The sequence below is a fragment of the Taudactylus pleione genome, unplaced genomic scaffold, assembly GCF_031769625.1.
Source record: "Taudactylus pleione unplaced genomic scaffold, aTauple2 ptg000018l, whole genome shotgun sequence".
In the NCBI taxonomy this organism is placed as follows: domain Eukaryota; kingdom Metazoa; phylum Chordata; class Amphibia; order Anura; family Myobatrachidae; genus Taudactylus; species Taudactylus pleione.
Window position 1 is genome coordinate 4,353,349 of NW_028284420.1, and position 17,127 is coordinate 4,370,475.

At 48.4% G+C, this 17,127-nt stretch overlaps 1 protein-coding gene across 1 annotated transcript in view; it reads left to right on the forward strand.

Moving 5' to 3' along the window:
• Positions 1 to 13,885, forward strand: part of NSF (N-ethylmaleimide sensitive factor, vesicle fusing ATPase) — a 138,610-nt gene extending 124,725 nt beyond the window's left edge. Inside the window, exons 20-21 of the mRNA XM_088442432.1 lie at positions 5,421 to 5,476; positions 12,644 to 13,885. Coding sequence (XP_088298558.1) covers positions 5,421 to 5,476; positions 12,644 to 12,671 — 84 coding nt within the window. The 3' untranslated portion in view covers positions 12,672 to 13,885. The remainder of the gene's footprint in view (positions 1 to 5,420; positions 5,477 to 12,643) is intronic.
• Positions 13,886 to 17,127: the final 3,242 nt, after the last annotated feature.

Genomic DNA, 17,127 nt, shown 5'->3' on the forward strand with positions numbered 1-17,127 from the left:
CCTCAGTACCATATTGTGGGCTGTTTGGGTTGCATACTTGGGAGTGCGTGGGTGTTATACGCCTTACCTCGTTGCGGTGAGACACTTTTATTGCAAAAAAGTTTGTGTCATGTCTGATGAGGGGAATGAGCGCTCCGAGGCTCCTGTGTTGTTTTCCTGCCGACGCTGTTCGGCAGGGGTTGACGGGGCAGATTTGTCTCAGGACGGTCTGTGCGGGCGGTGCCAGTTGGTACCTGGACCCTCTAAACCCCCGGTGGCGCAGGATCCTCCGTGGGCGATGTTTACGCAAGTGCTGGCGTCAATCGCGGACCGACTTGCGGTCCCGACTGCGGCCCCTTCTAGGGCGTTGCCCCAGCCTACCATCCCCCGTTCCCCGGGTGTGACTCGTCTGGTGCAGTCTCCTCCCGGGTCTCAGACTGTGGGTCCTTATGCGGCTTTGCCGGTATACGTGCAATCCCCCATGGTGCCGCAGTCGATGGTACCTTTTCAGGGATATCCTCAGGCAGTACCCCCGCCTTGGGTGGACGTCCTCTCCAGCTCTGTTCAGAGTCTGGCGGCTTCGTCATCGGCTTTTCAAAATATGTTGCACAGTGATTTGCCCCCACGGACGTCCAAGCGTTCCATTCGGGCGTCACTGGCGGCTCAGTTCACGGACACGGACGTGTCTTCGGATGACGGGGAGATCCATGAAGACTCTGACTCGGATGCCGGGGCCCAGGAGATGGAGGCTAAGTCTTCCATTAATGTGCCGGCATTGGTTAGGGCGGTGCGGGCAATTCTTCACATTGAGGAGGATGTGCCCGCCCCCAGGTCAAAATACCCAAATTTTAAAAAGGCCAAGGTAGCTTCGACGGTTTTTCCCCTGTCCGATCAATTGACGGATCATATGGCAGGGGCCTGGCAGTTGCCCAGCAAGAGGTTCCAACCGCAGAAGCGGTTGGCTTCGAACTATCCGTTTCCGGAGGCTCATTGCAGGAAGTGGGAAACTCCTCCAGCGGTGGATTCCCACGTTACCCGCTTAATTAAAAGCGCTACGCTGCCTTTGCTGTCGATCTCCTCCCTGAAAGATCCCACGGACAGGAAGGTGGAGACTTGTTTGAAGTCTATCTACTCTCTCTCGGGGGCGGTGGCCCTTCCGTCCATGGCCATCTCTTGGGTGGCTAAGGCCATCGAGAGCTGGGCCAATGCTTTGGAGGATACCTTTCCGGAAGATGCTCCGGAGATCCAGAGAGCGTTGATAGGTCAAATGAGGGATGCGGCTTCCTACATTGGGGAAGCATCGTTAGATGCAAGCCTGCTAACCTCTCGGGTGTCGGCTGCAGCTGTGTCGGCGCGTCGGTCCTTGTGGCTGAGGTCTTGGAGAGCTGACGCTGACTCCAAAAAGGGGCTGGAGGCCTTACCTTTTAATGGGGAGTTGCTTTTTGGTCCAGACTTTGACAAAATTGTGGACACTCTGGCTAAGTCTAAATCAGCCTTCCTCCCTTCGGCTTCTGCTCCTACCAAGGTACGGAGCTCTGCTTTTCGGTCCTTTCGGGTTCAGGGCAAGGCCAAAGGTCAGTCCTTCCCGAGGCAGTCGACGACCAAGGCCGCTTCTAAGCCCAAGAAGCAGGCCTGGAGTGCCAGGCGCCCGTCTTCCAAGCAGGAAGATAAACCTTCTGCCTGATGGGACGGGCCTCCCTCTGGGGGGGACCCCAGAGTGGGAGGCCAACTTCTTCTATTTGCCCAGTGCTGGCACAATACCACCATGGATGCCTGGGTTCGAGAAGTGGTCTCCCAGGGGTACGCCCTGTCTTTTTGGCACAGACCGCCCCACCAGTTTTTCTGCACGAGTCCTTCTCAGGATACGACCAAGTCTTTACAGATTCAGGAAGCTATAGAGTCCTTGCTGACAGCAGGGGTCATTGTTCCCGTTCCTCAATTACAACGAGGGACGGGGTACTATTCTTCTCTGTTTCTGGTGCGGAAACCCAATGGTTCTCATCGCCCTATCCTCAACTTGAAGTCTCTGAACAAATTCCTCAGAGTTCCCAAGTTCAGGATGGAAACGTTACGTTCCATCATTCTGGCGATGGAACCGGGGGATTACATGGTGTCCCTGGATATCCAGGACGCCTACCTCCATGTTCCGATAGCACCTTCGCACCAGCGGTATCTGCGGTTCGCTATCCTTCAACACCATTACCAGTTCCGGGCGCTACCCTTTGGTCTCTCCACGGCACCGAGGGTGTTCACGAAGATTCTGGCGGTCATGGCCGCACATCTTCGGAACCAGAATGTACGGCTACTACCGTATCTGGACGACCTCCTGTTGCTGGCGAGTTCCCCGGAGGTACTGCTTCAACATCTCCACTTGACGGTCGCTTGCCTGCAAGCGCACGGGTGGCTGATAAATTGGACAAAGTCCTCCCTGATTCCATCTCAGCGGATGGTTCATTTGGGAGCCCTGCTGGATTCTCGTCAGCAAAGGATCTTCCTGACCCCGGAGAAGGTCTCCTCCCTGCAGCTGAGGATACACAGTTGCCTGAGCAGTTGCCGCTTGTCGGTCCATTCGGCTATGAGGGTTTTGGGCTCCATGGTGTCAACATTCGACATGGTGGAATTTGCCCAGTTCCATTCCCGGCCCCTGCAGGGGCTGATTCTATCGGAATGGAACGGGTTACCTCACCGGATCCGCTCTCAGTTGCTGGTGTTGTCCCCGGAGGTTCGGCAGTCTTTGGCTTGGTGGCTTCAGACAGCTCATCTGGTCGAGGGGCACCCCTTTTGGATCCCGGACTAAGTCCTGCTCACGACGGATGCCAGTCTTCGGGGTTGGGGGGCAGTGACCGGCTCGTTGTCACTTCAGGGTCGTTGGTCTGCGGAAGAAGCTCTTCTTCCCATCAACATTCTGGAACTGCGGGCAGTTTATCGGGCCCTGCAGTCGTCCGGTCCCGCTCTTCACGGAAGGGCGGTTCAGGTGCAGTCCGACAACGCCACCACGGTGGCGTATATCAACCACCAAGGAGGAACTCGCAGTCGGGCAGCGATGTCGGAGGTGTCTCGCATCCTTGCTTGGGCGGAGTGTCACATTCCAGCGATCTCGGCAGTCTTCATTCCCGGAGTCCTCAATTGGGAGGTGGACTTCCTCAGCCGTCACGACGTGCATCACGGGGAATGGTCGCTTCACCCAGAGGTGTTTCAGCTACTCGTGGACAGGTGGGGGCTGCCGGAGCTGGACTTGATGGCCTCCCGTCACAATCACAAGTTGCCCGTTTACGGGTCAAGGACAAGAGACGCAGGCGCCAGTCTGGTAGACGCGCTGTCGGTGAAATGGACGTTTCACCTGGCGTATCTGTTTCCTCCGATATCCTTACTTCCTCGGGTTCTGCGGAAATTCAAGCAGGACGGCGGCACGCTCGTGCTGGTTGCTCCGCGTGGCCCAGACGTCCTTGGTACTCCGATCTGAGGTGTCTCTCCATCGACGCTCCGTACCTTCTTCCTCAGCGTCGGGACCTGTTGTCTCAAGGGCCCTGCCTTTACCCGGATCTGGGTCGGCTGTCTTTGACGGCGTGGCTCTTGAGACAGCCGTCTTGAGGTCTAGGGGTTTCTCCAGTTCGGTCATTGGTACCATGCTTAGGGCACGCAAGCCTGCCTCCGCACGGATTTACCACAGGGTGTGGCGCACTTACTTTCAGTGGTGTGAATCCAGAAACTATGATCCTCAGGTCTTCCGGGTTTCCAGAATCTTGGAGTTCCTTCAATCATGTTTGGACCTCGGCTTACGCCTGGCCTCTCTGAAGGTTCATGTGTCTGCTTTGTCCGTGTGGTTTCAGCGACGGATTGCTACACTACCGGATGTTCACACCTTTTTCCAGGGTGTTCTCAGGATACAGCCTCCCTTCGTGCCTCCTGTGGCTCCTTGGGACTTGGCGGTGGTGCTACGGGTCTTGCAGGGTCCTCCTTTTGAGCCTCTTGAGGTGGTGGATCTCAAGTGGCTGACGTTCAAGACCGTTTTTCTCCTAGCAATTGCTTCTGCCAGGAGGGTGTCACAGTTGGGGACGCTTTCCTGTCGCCCCCCTTTTCTGATTTTTCATCAGGACAGAGCGGTGCTCCGCACTCGTCCTGAGTTTTTGCCCAAAGTGGTCTCAAAGTTCCACATTAATCAGGAACTTGTTGTGCCAGCTTTTCAGTCACCTGATCTTTCAGCTGGTGAGGCTTCCTTAGATGTAGTCCGGGCACTTAGAATCTATGTGGATCGGACTGCTTCGGTTAGGAAGTCGGATTCTTTGTTTGTCCTCTTCGGTTTTCACAAGAGGGGTTGGCCTGCCAACAAGCAAACGTTAGCCCGTTGGCTTCGTTCCGTTATTTGTGAGGCTTATGCACAGGAGGGTTTACCTGTGCCAGCCTCTGTTAAGGCTTATTCCACTCGTTCTGTGGGTCCCTCTTGGGCTGCTAGACGTGGCGCCTCCGCTGTTCAGCTGTGTAAGGCGGCCACTTGGTCTTCAATTCAAACGTTTTTGAGGTTCTATGCGTTTGACACCTTCGCCTCTCAGGATGCATCCTTTGGGCGCCGGGTACTCCTTTCAGCACAGGAGCGTCCCCGCCCTTAGTTGAACTGCTTTGGGACATCCCCAAGGTCAACCCTGTGGACCCCCTATGGACCCTGAAGTAGAAAACAAGAGATATGGTAAGAACTTACCTTTGTTATCTCTGTTTCTACGAAGTCCATAGGGTCCACAGGGCGCCCGCCCTGACGCACCTGGCTTCAAATGGGCTGTGTGGCTGGTCACCGGTTTTCCGTCTCCCATTTCTGTGAGTATGGTTTCTTGTGTGTTCCAGTCTTCCTTCTCTCTGTTTAGTCTCCTCCTCCGGCCTTAGCTGCTTACCAACTGAGGTGCCTGTGGCCGGGGGCGGGGTATAGAGGAGGACGGACCCAAGTGCATCCTGGGAGCAGCAAAGCTTTAACTGCGTGGTGCCCGTGGATTTAGATCCAGCTATACCCCCAAGGTCAACCCTGTGGACCCTATGGACTTCGTAGAAACAGAGATAACAAAGGTAAGTTCTTACCATATCTCTTGTTTTTGCATTCACCTGTCACTGCAAACGGAAGGTACAGAACTGCAATATTCTTGCTCTGCTGAGGTAGCATAAACTATTACTGGAAAACAGCAATAGAACAGTGCCACCTAGTGTACATTGTTTGCTGCTCTTTTCAATTCTGTTTTTTGCTAATAGAAACTGAAATGGCCTGTAAGAATTATGACAAGGATGGTATTGCACCATACAAATACTGTGGGTCTGTAGGTCATAACCATCATTCTATATTTTCAATCACTTATAAGACCAGTATAACCCTAAATTCATATGGCACAGGTTGATTGGGAATTACTAGGGTATTCTTTATGCATTTGATATGTAATCTTAAATTATTTATTTATTTTAAGATGAACCCAGAGTACCGTGTTAGCAAGTTCCTTGCCCTGCTGAAAGAAGAGGCTACGTAAGTATGTAGTGTGGGCACTGCAAAGGGGTATTAACCAAGGTACAAACTTAATTTCCTCACATAATACAAATGTGACAATTGGGCTGCATGCCCCTCTAATTTCTCCACTATTCCTGAGATTGTGCCAATTTTCTAGGCCCATTACACTGTCATGAAATGACCACAAAAGGACCTGTTTTCACCACGTGCAGCACAAAAGGCAGTCTTGAGAGTATAGCTGGGCAGTCAGCATGCTATACAGGGATCTTTCTGGGTATCCAAGAACATAGGCCTTTGTCTATGCTGAGGATTTGGGAGATCTGGTACTGTAACCTATGGCAACCTATCAAGCATTAATGAACCAGTCATAAATATTCAGAACCTTTATTAATATTTTGTGCATATATTGTGTCATAACATATTTACATCTTTCAAAGCCATTATAGCCAGTAGCAACATGTGACCTGTCTTTGGCTGGGTCATGTTGAAGTGGCCACCTCCCTGCCAGGGTTTTTTTTTTTTTTTTTTGTAACATGAGGTCCATAGTGCTGTGATGGACTGGGCTGTCTGTGAGCTACAGTAGGTCACTTAGACCTGCGGCAATGTCTGGCCAATATAATTTACCTGGTTAATGGTGGTTGTGTTTGAGTTTCCCCGAGGACTGCTCCATGCAGCTGTCTTTTACCAGGCTTCTACAATTCTCTTGTAGCCATGTGGGGAAATTGCTGCTTGTGATTGGACGTCCCACTCACACATCCCCCTCTGCTTAACTTCAGGATAGTTCTGTTAAACTAAGTTGGCATAACAGCTGTAAAGTAACAAAAACTAGTATCTAGCTGCTATAGTTTACGGTGAATATTGTATTATTTACTCCAGCTACAGTATTTATGACTTATACATGTATTATTGCGGTCTTTTGAAAAACATGCATGAAAACAATTCCTATGAGCAATTTACAAATGATCAATCACTTTTGTTTGGCTTTCTAACTAATATCACAAAAATAAATATACATAATTAAGTTCTATTCATTAATAAACTAATTTTCATATCAATAATGTGATTCAGCGAACCGGATGCAAATCTTAATTTTCCTCATGTTTTAATAATTTAGGCCAGTTTTCACGCAAGTAATATTATTTGTGCAAACAATTCAGTTAAGCACTCAACAGTTTAATTTATTATGCAGGGTCCCTGTGCCTGCCGTTTTCCGATGTACTCCAGAACGTATTTCTATTAGTTCTCAAAAGTATTTTGAGACATTTGCCATGATGCTCATTTGGACATAACTTACTCAACTGAAAAAAGCCATCCGTAGAAATGGTGCATTTACACCCATATGTTGATTTGTACATATCGCAAGATGTCCCAGCTCGCCACATGTAGCATATGCGCCAGGTTCACAACTAGGTCATAAGCATTGGAAAATTTTAACACATTTCTTTTTCAGGGTCCATAGGGCTCCACAGGGAGACAAAGGTGGGACTTTGGAGAACCGGACACCAACCGCAAAACTTTTCAATCCCTTGATACTCCGGTCCTTCCCCCTATACCCCGCCCACAGCCTGAGGGCAACTCCGTTTCATTGGTGTCTGGCAGGAGCTGGGTCACCACTTTTAACAGTGGGGCTGCTTCTAGCAGCCCAAGCTTATTCTTATGAATTATTTTTTATTTCTAGTGTTTTAAACTGAGCAGCAGCAAAAGACTGTCCCTGGGACATTTGTGCTGCTGCTCCATCACCCCTCCCTGGCGCCGTGATACCAAGCCCTGGCTAGGTTTTCCCGGCTGGGCTCTTGGGGGGACTAGCTAGCAAACTCCCCAGACTGCAGCCCAGAATCCAGGGGACAGGTAAGGTGGATTCCCGCTTGCAGGCGCCCGCGTCTTTACACAGTCCAGCCTCCGGTCTCATTAGACGGACCGGAGGCGCTGATGTGGACACTGGTGCACCCACGACTCCACTATACCAACAGGGCATTAATATACTGGAGCAGAGGCACATTTAGAGGCCAGGGGACCTGGTGGTTAACGTCCGCATGGGAAGACAACGCTCTCCCTGCAGCCCCTCCTCCAGCTCAGGGTGCCATTCCACTGTGGTCTAGCCGTTCCCTGAGCTGCTCCTCCCTCACTTTCCGTCTGGCAGCCATTTTCTGCTTCACAGGTCTTTGCTAACGCTAGGTCCAGTCTCCCTGTATACCTCTCCCATGGGCCAGGTTATACAGCGCTATATCCTACCAGCCATTGCGGTCTGTGTAGTTGATTGTAGTGCCAATTGCAGCTATATAGTGGTTTTTTTTTCTGCACTTGTACAGTGCATCCGGAAAGTATTCACAGCGATTCACTTTTTCCACATTTTGTTATGTTACAGCCTTATTCCAAAATGGAATAAATTTCATTTTTGTCCTCAAAATTCTACACACAATACCCCATAATGACAATGTGTAAAAAAGTTTTTTTGAGATTTCTGCAAATTGAATTAAAAGAAACAAAACACATGTACATAAGTATTCACAGCCTTTGCTCAATATTTTGTTGATGCACCTTTGACAGCAATTACAGCCTCAAGTCTTTTTGAATATGATGCTACAAGCTTGGCACACCTATCTTTGGGCAGTTTCGCCAATTCCTCTTTGCAGCACCTCTCAAGTTCTATCAGGTTGGATGGGAAGCGTCAGTGCACAGCCATTTTCAGATCTCTCCAGAGATGTTCAATCGGATTCAAGTGTGGGCCACTCAAGGACATTCACAGAGTTGTCCTGAAGCCACTCCTTTGATATCTTACCTGTGTGCTTAGGGTCGTTGTCCTGCTGAAAGATGAACCGTCGCCACAGTCTGAGGTCAAGAGCGCTCTGGAGCAGGTTTTCATCCAGGATGTCTCTGTACATTGCTGCATTCATCTTTCCCTCTATCCTGACTAGTCTTCCAGTTCCTGCCACTGAAAACCATCCCCACAGCATGATGCTGCCACCACCTGGTTTCCTCCAAACATATCGCCTGGCATTGACACCAAAGAGTTCAATCTTTGTCTCATCAGACCATAGAATTTTGTTTCTCATGGTCTGAGCGTCAGTCCTTAAGGTGCATTTTGGCAAAGTCCAGTCCTGCTCAACGGGCTTAGCCCCAGAGGACCTCACTCAGGATGGTCTTTGTGCAAGTTGTTGCACAGACTCAGGCCCCTCAGCCCAGGGTTTCATCCACCTCAGCACCCACCCTGGGCTGCCTTTTCTCAGGTACTGACAGATTGCGAACCACTTAGCAGTCCCTGTGGTATGGCCACAGCAGGTTCTCCCTGCAAATCCTTTACCTCCCCCATGGGTAGATGTACTCTCAACCTCAGTACAGAGTTTGGCTAATACCTCTACAGTTTTTCAGAAAATGCTGCAAAAGGAAAAAAAAGCTTTACCTACTAAACATACTGTGTTATCTTCCCAGTCCACCCAGTTATATGATTCTGATATATCATCTGGGGAGGCAGAAGATGCAGACCCCACTCTCTCTGACTCCGTCTCAGTAGACGAGGAGCCACCCTCTAAATTAAATATATCTGCTCTTGTGAGAGCTGTAAAATCTATTTTACAAATAGAAGAGGAAGAACCTGCTCCCAAGAAAAAACAACCACTTTTTAAACGACAAAATGTAATTTTACCAGTGTTCCCTCACTGATGAGCTATCTGATCATATGAGTGAAGCATGGAATATACCCGGTAAAAGGATTCCAATCCAAAACGTTCCTTTTACCCTCTTCCAGGTACTGATTGCACTAAATGGGTATTTCCCGCAGCAGTGGATTCTCATGTAACACGTCTGGTTAAGAATGCTACCTTACCCATCCATACTGCAACCTCCTTGAAGGAGACTACAGATACTGTAACGTAGTGTTTAGCATGCAGGTACACCCACAGATGCACAGAGAACATAGGCATGTTGCATATCATTTTAATCAGCAGATGCGGCTTGTGCTATTTATTCACATCGTGTGCATATAAGACGCATTTGAAGGTAAAAAGATGCATAGAAAGACGCTTGGCGCTACTGAGTCACGCCATGGCATGGTTTGACTAGAAGAGCTGTTTAACGACCCAGGAGGCTAGATGTATATGGACCCATCTGTACAGAGCTCTCACTCTGGCTCAGGATATTCTTCAGGGCAGGCCAGTACAATTAAGGTGCCTACACACATATCGATTTTTTTACACGATCTGGCCAATTTCGACGCATTGGTACGACAGATCGTGTAAAAAATGCCCAAATCGTGAGTCCCCACTCAAGACGCGATGTGCGTCCCCGCTGGTCGCACATCGCATCGTCAGATCAGCTGTGCTTTAGGGCAGATCTGACAATCTAGGACGCGAAGCACTGTAAAAAGTCTGGATGCAGAGGAGATCGTATGAAGATTGGACACCAAATCGTTTGCAGAGCTGCCGGGGAGAGTTTCAAGGGAAATCTTACACATCAGCTGATCGTGAGCACATCGCTATGTGTGTAGGCACCTTTACAGTCCGACAACACCACCGCAGTGGCCTACCTCAGTCACCAAGGAGGTACTCTGAGTCGGGCAGCAATGGCAGAAGTGTCCCACATTCTCACGTGGTCAGAACGCCATCTCCGCATTATTCATCCTGGGAGTTCTCTATTGCGAAGCAGATTTCCTCAGCCGTCACGATGTGCATGTAGGAGAGTGGTCTCTACATCCAGAAGTCTCTTTTCAGCTCCTGGTGGACAAATGGTGTCTGCCGGATGTGGATCTCATGGCCACAAAGCACAACAACAAACTTCCAGTATATGGAACCAGGACAAGGAACCCCGACGCAGCCTTCGTGGACGCATTGTCAGTGAAATTGATCTTCAATTTGGCATACCTCTTTCCCCCAATATCCCTGCTTCCTCGAGTTCTTCAGAAGTTCAAGCAGGAAGGGGGCACAATCCTGTTGATAGCTGTTTCTTGGCCCAGACGCCATTGGTACTCCGATCTTCAGAGTCTCTCATAGAAGTTCACCTTCCTCTATGGGTAGACCGGATGTCTCAGGGTCCATGTCTACATCCAGACCTGGCCCATCTGTCTCTTAATGGCTTGGCTCTTGAGACATCCCTCCTAACGGCTAAAGGATTTTCCAGCTCTGTGGTCCAGACCATGCTCAGGGCCCGTAAACCAGCCTCAGACAGTATTTATCACAGAATATGGCATACATATTTCCAATCGTGTGCTCCAAGAACCTATGACCCCCCAAGTTTTTATGGTATCTAGAATGCTTACCTTACTTCAGGCTGGATTGGACCTAGGCTTCCGTCCAGCTCACTGCTTTATCCATCTGGTTCCAGCAGACTAGCTCCTCTACTAGATGTTCGCACCTTCCTGCAAGGTGTTCTCCGTATACAGCCTCCCTATCTCCCTCCTGTGGCTCCATGGGATTTGCTCCAAGCACTTCAAGTACCTACATTCGAACCTCTGGAATCAGTGGATGTCAAGTGGCTCACTGCGAAGACTCTGTTTCTTCTGGGTATCACATTTGCCCGTAGGGTATCGGATTTAGGGGCGCTTTCATGTCGCTCCCCCTTTTTAATCTTTCATCAGGACAGGGCGGTTCTTAGAACACACCTGGGCTTCCTTCCCAAGGTGGTGTCTCGTTTCCACCTAAATGCGGAAATTGTGGTTACGGCATTTCAATTACCAGACCTCTCGGCAGGTGAGGCCTCTTTGGATGTGGTCCGTGCTCTAAAGATCTACGTGGACTACTACTTCCATCAGGAAATCTGAATCCCTCTTCATCCTATATGGATTCTACAAGAAGGGATTGCATAACTATCTCACAGGTTTACACGTAGTCTGGCCTTCCTGTGCCAGCTACATTATCTGCTCATTCTACTCGCTCTGTGGGTCCCACATGAGACGCCCTCAGGATGCTTCGTTCGGGCGTAGGGTTCTCCTATCAGCACAGGAGCGTTCCTGCCATAGAACAACTGCTTTGGGACATCCCCATTTTCTCTCTGTGAGCCCTATGGACCTTGAAGTAGAAATGGAGAGTTATGGTAAAACTTTCCTTTGTTGACTTTCTTTCTTCGAAGTCCATAAGGTCCACAGGGCACCCCGCCCTGACACTCCTGGCTTCTATGGGTTTCTTCTCTTGTTCACTTGTTTCCTTCTCTGAGTGAGTGTGTGATTCTTCAGTGTGCCAGTTTTCCTTCTCTCCTCTCCTGCTCCTGCCTTGGGTTTGTTAACAAAACTGAGTTGCCCTCAGGCTGTGGGCAGGGTATAGGGGGAAGGACCGTAGCATCTTGGGATTGAAAAGCTTTGCTTTTGGTGTCCGGTCCTCCAAGGTCCCACCTACACATCACTGTCTCCCTGTGGACCCTATGGACTTCGAAGAAAGATTGTTAACAAAGGTAAGTTTTACCATAACTCTACTTTTTTTATAGCTAAAAACACATTCACTATTATACTTGATATAATACAGTAGATATAATATTTCTTCTTGCATAAGAATTAAAGGCAAAATACACCCATAAAATCATATAATATATGCACAATCAATGGAGAAAGTACCGATCAGCTTCAGAAGTCGATATGTAATCAATTAATCAGAAGTGGCCAGCTAGTCATTATCAGCATGTACTTGTACCAGCACTCAGGTGCTCGCAATTGAAACAGCATTGAACGGGGGCTTGCATCACAATTACTGCGCTCTGACTTAGGCTACCTGTTCACTTTCCCATCCTTCATCTCCTGTGGGAACTTGGAACAAATGTTGAGGCCTGCAAATTGTCGCGCACGCGCAGTCACATTTACAAATTTTAAGCTACACAAATGGACCAATCAACCCTTGTGTTTAACACGGGTTAGAAACTAGAGGTGACTGACTGATCTATCCAACCCGAGCTAGTTCCCTTTCCAATAACTGTGCTAATTTAAGTGGCTTTTAAAAAGCCCTTCTGTTACTGATTCCAATGCATATAAATATTGGGGGTCAGATGTTTCAATATAAATGGCAAAGGTCACAGGTAAGGTGGAGCGCCTTGGCGCAGTAGTCTAAAGGAAGGGTGTTGTGTGAAATCTTCTTGTCATTTACAATGAGTGGTTTTCTGGCCACATATAAAATGACATTGTTGGTACTACAGGAAACCGCACTTGTTACTGTAAGATTTTATTTTTTTTTGTAACCTCCTCTATTCACAATCTCCCTTCTGTTTCAGAGAACCAGTCCGCCGTACCTACGATTAGCTGGACAACCCTCCCTGCAGGGCAGGATCACTGGAGGATAAGGTCATGTTAGAATGAGTAACATTCCCGCCCCACACCGGCTGTTTCTAGGAAGGTCGGACTCTTGAAGCATACCACTGGCTCCTGTATTTCTGTGTCACATGGAATGTGCATGTAACTCTAAATTTAGCTTTATTAAAACCATACAGTGGTCTCTGATCTATATTCAATCCACTTAGCTCTTGACAATATGAATGCACAAGTTAGGTTGCTTTGGTGCAGCCATCTTGTTAATATCCTCAACCTTGAGCTAACTATACTTTCAGCATTCAGCTTATGGTGGTATGGATGCATGAGACAAGCTGCTATGGTTTAGCCATGTTGTAATATAAGATTGTTAAGAAGATTGAGATCTATACTGCAACAATCCAGTGCTCTAGCCATATTTCAGCAGCCATGTTGTACTGTTTCATTTTCTGTACTAGCACAATGCACTAAATGCCTCACAGATACTGGGGAAAACTGGAACAGCTTGTAGACTCTGAGGTTTAGCCTTCAAAACATTTTTTGCTAAAGGTATTACATTGTCACAAGGTATTAATTCGGTTCCTTTTTCTCACTCAAGTTAAACAATTCTGGTTAAAATGTATCCATCAGCTTCAAACCGTGGAGGTAGCCATTTTGTGAAAATGTAGCCTACCAATTCACTAGTTCTTGGTAATATCACTGAGGCATATGAAATGCCTTATGTCTCAGTGATGTCACTAGTTCATAGTGAATTGATAGGCTGTAATGCTATTCTGCTCACAACATGCCTGTATCCACTGTGTGTAGGTGATGGATCCACTTTATGTAAGCAAATGTCACTTAGTTACTAGTGTAGGATTGTGTTGTTGATATACTTCTCACATTTCATCTGTGGACTGAATATATTCTCACAGTGGGTGTAAAAATGCTGTGCTGGTTTACTTTATCCCTTTTCCCAGCTAGAGTAAAGGGCATTCGGCCAGTTTAATGTATCCTCCCATCCCTTCAGTGTCTTCCTCCTAAAGTAACAAGTGCTGTGATACTGTGGCTGCTTTTCTTCTCCTTCTATTCCTTTCTTCAACTTTCCAGATGTTCTATTGTCCGTCCCACAGTATGTGTATATTTTTATTGTGGATTTTATGTTGTCAAAATGATCTGTGGGTTATTGCATCTCCGCTATGATTGCAATAAAGAAATTATTTATCGGATGTGTCTGTGTGATGAGTAGCATAAATCGTACACTTGTATCTTCTACACTGGCAAAATAGAGCCACGGTCTTCACCTTTCCAGCAGAACACAGAACATGAAAAGCAAAGGCACTTTTGGGGCCTGTTTTGTGACACTGGGAACCTGGCGCACACATACTCATTATGCTCTATAAATGCTACTTGCAGTGTCCATTAGTTATATCTGAGTTGGTGTAGAAGCCCTGAATTTACACTATCTGTTTTGTACAGGCGAATAGCATATATAACTGTGCACTTGTGTAATTAATGCTGCAAAGTGCCAGGCTGGCACTAAGTGGGCCTACTGCAAAGGAGGAATTTTCTGTCCTTTCTACACCAGTACAATGAGGACACCACGTCTACACTGGTATTTTACAGGAAATCTAGAAATCTTTTCAGAAATTGTGGTTACAAATTTAGCAGCAAATTTCAAAAGATAATTCTGAGTTTCCACTCTTTTTTTTTTTTTTTCAAAATTCACGGACCCCCAATTGATTTGTCAGCATAGTAATTGCAATTTGCACTGTCATAGTAGAAGAGGAAAATAATAGGTCTCTTTACAGCACTAAAGATTAAAGGGTACATTTACTAAAGTGCGGGTTTTCAAAAGTGAAGGTGTTCCTCAGAGCAACCAATCAGATTCTGCCAATGTTTATCTGTTACATTTGAGAAAATGACAGCTAGAATTTGAATGGTTGCCGGCAGCACCTCCATGTTTGTAAACCTGCACTTTAGTAAATTTACCACTAAATGTTTGTACAGTGCAGCAATGTTGTTGCAACAAACTAAGAAAAAAAATTCCAATAAATGGAATATGTAAAACTTTTTTTTTTTTACGTGATTTAATTGGAAAAATGAATAAAAATTTAATTATATGTATTTTTTGTGTGTGGAAATAACTAAACCTCATCCACCTTTTACTCACGCAGAAAAATGGTGACATAATGTCATAGAATGTGGAATACAATGGAGAGCAATCCTAAACACAAGTGCAGTTATATTTCTACTTCAGGGTCCACAGGGTATCCACAGGATACCTTGGGGTATAGGTGATGACGTCAGACATCGGGTGCCATAGAGTTAAGTTTGCAACCTCCCAGGATGCACTAGGGTCCCCCTCCTATACCCCGCCCCCGAGCCAAGGCATCTCAGTTTCGTTTGGTGCCCGGCCGGAGTCGGATGCACCTGTTTAGAGGGGGCTAGAATTTGCCCCTGAAGTTTTCTACAAGCAGCTGTGGCTGCTCATCTGGATGTACAGCATGGACAGTCAGTACTGACGTCCATGCTGTCTTCCCTACACCCCCGCTGGTACCAGAACGCCGGTACTGATCCGGGGATGCTGGTAGGCATCTGGGGTCACAGCTAGCGGTGACCCCAGATGTTTGGGACCATGGCCGGATTCAAGGGGGCAGCAGGTAAGCAGCGGGGTCCCGTGGTGGGTCCCTGCTGAACACATGGTCCGGAGTCCCCAGGCAGGGGGCTCCCTGGGGACTGGCTGCGTGGAGCTAGGTTTTGTACCTGCGCTTCCACTACCCCCCTGGGACAGTGGACCGCAGCTGAGCGGTAGCGCTGCGGTGTCCCAGGGGTTAATTGCATGCCAGGGGAGCGCGCCTTCCCTGTAACACAGCCGGCGCCTCCCCCGCTGCACACAGCCCTCTCCGCTCTGCTGACTGGTCCTGTGGCAGCGCTCCTCCCCCAGGCCGGCCTCCTCTCTGCTCCTCGGTGACCATCTTTTGCTGGAAGCATGGTGAGTGCTGCTGGACGCTGAAGATCGGTGGCATCGCGGTCTGGGTCCCCCGGCATACCTCTCCGTTGGTTCAGGTCTGTATATGCAGCGCTGTGTCCTACCAGGCTCTGTGTCTGCGTAGTTGAGAATCCGCGCTGATAGTGCAGGAATTGATTTCTTTGCATTGCATGTGACTTCTGCTAGCGTCTACTGCCTGTACTTTCACTTTCTACTGTCAGCCTTTTCACTGTCCCTGTTCTTCTGCTAAAGCCCTTGCAGTGCGGTACTTGCAGGGTGGTTCTCCCACTATACTAACAAGTATCAGTGAGAGGGGCCACATACTTACCATCATGTCTGAGAGGGACTTTCCTCTCCAGCTTTTGTGTACTACATGTAAGGTACCAATAGCGGAGGGGGAGGGTAACGCGGAGGGGCTATGTCGGCACTGTTATTTATTGGCGCGGCCAATTACTGTCACGGCTCCGGTACAGGAGCCGCCCTGGGCTTGTTTTGCCAAAGCGCTTACAACCCTCGTGGGCCAGTTAGCTTCGCAGCCTGCCTTCCCATAGATGGGATTTTCCCAGCAGTCAGTGGTGTCGTCACCCATGCAGGGTTTCCCGAGACAATTGATGGTACCCCACAGTCTCCCTATTTCCCCTCCTCAGGTCTCTCAGGAGCCTGCGAGGGTTAATTCGCTGACAAGCTCTGTACAGCATTTGTCGGATGTGTTACAAGGGGAGTCTGTGTTGCGGCCGGTGGCGTCTCTGTTTGCTCCTTATGAGGATGATGACGGGACGTCCGATGATGGGGAGATTCTGGATCTTTCTGACCAGGAACCTCCCCGTACTAAAAAGTTGGACGCTAAATCTAAGGTTTATATTCCTGGCCTTATTCGTGCAGTCCACACTGCTTTAGTTATTGAGGATGATGAGCCTCCGGTATCAAAATCCAAATATGCCTTTTTCAAGGATGTTAAGGGTGATGCCACAGTGTTTCCTCTTTCGGGTCAATTAGTGGACCACTTAGAGGAGGCGTGGAAACATCCAGGCAAACTGTATCAGCCTCAAAGGCGTTTAGCAGTGGCGTATCCGTTTGCAGACAATTATTTTGCTAAGGTGGATTCACATGTGACACGCCTGGTCCAAAGTGCCACGTTGCCCATGCCCTCCATGTCCTCCTTAAAGGATGCCACGGACCGTAAGGTGGAAATCTGCCTAAAGTCCGTTTATTCCCTTGCAGGGGGGGGGCAGCCAGCCAGAGCTATGGAGCGCTGGGCAGATACTTTAGGGGCATCTTTTGATTCCGACTGTTCGGCTGAACAGACCGAGTTGATAGGCAATCTCATGGATTCGGACACTTACATTAATGAAGCGGCTTTAGATATCAGTACCCTGACCTCACGGATTTCTTCGGCTGCCGTGGCGGCTCGTCGCACCTTATGGTTGCAATCTTGGAAGGCGGACGCTGATTCCAAAAAGAGCCTGGAAGCATTGCCTT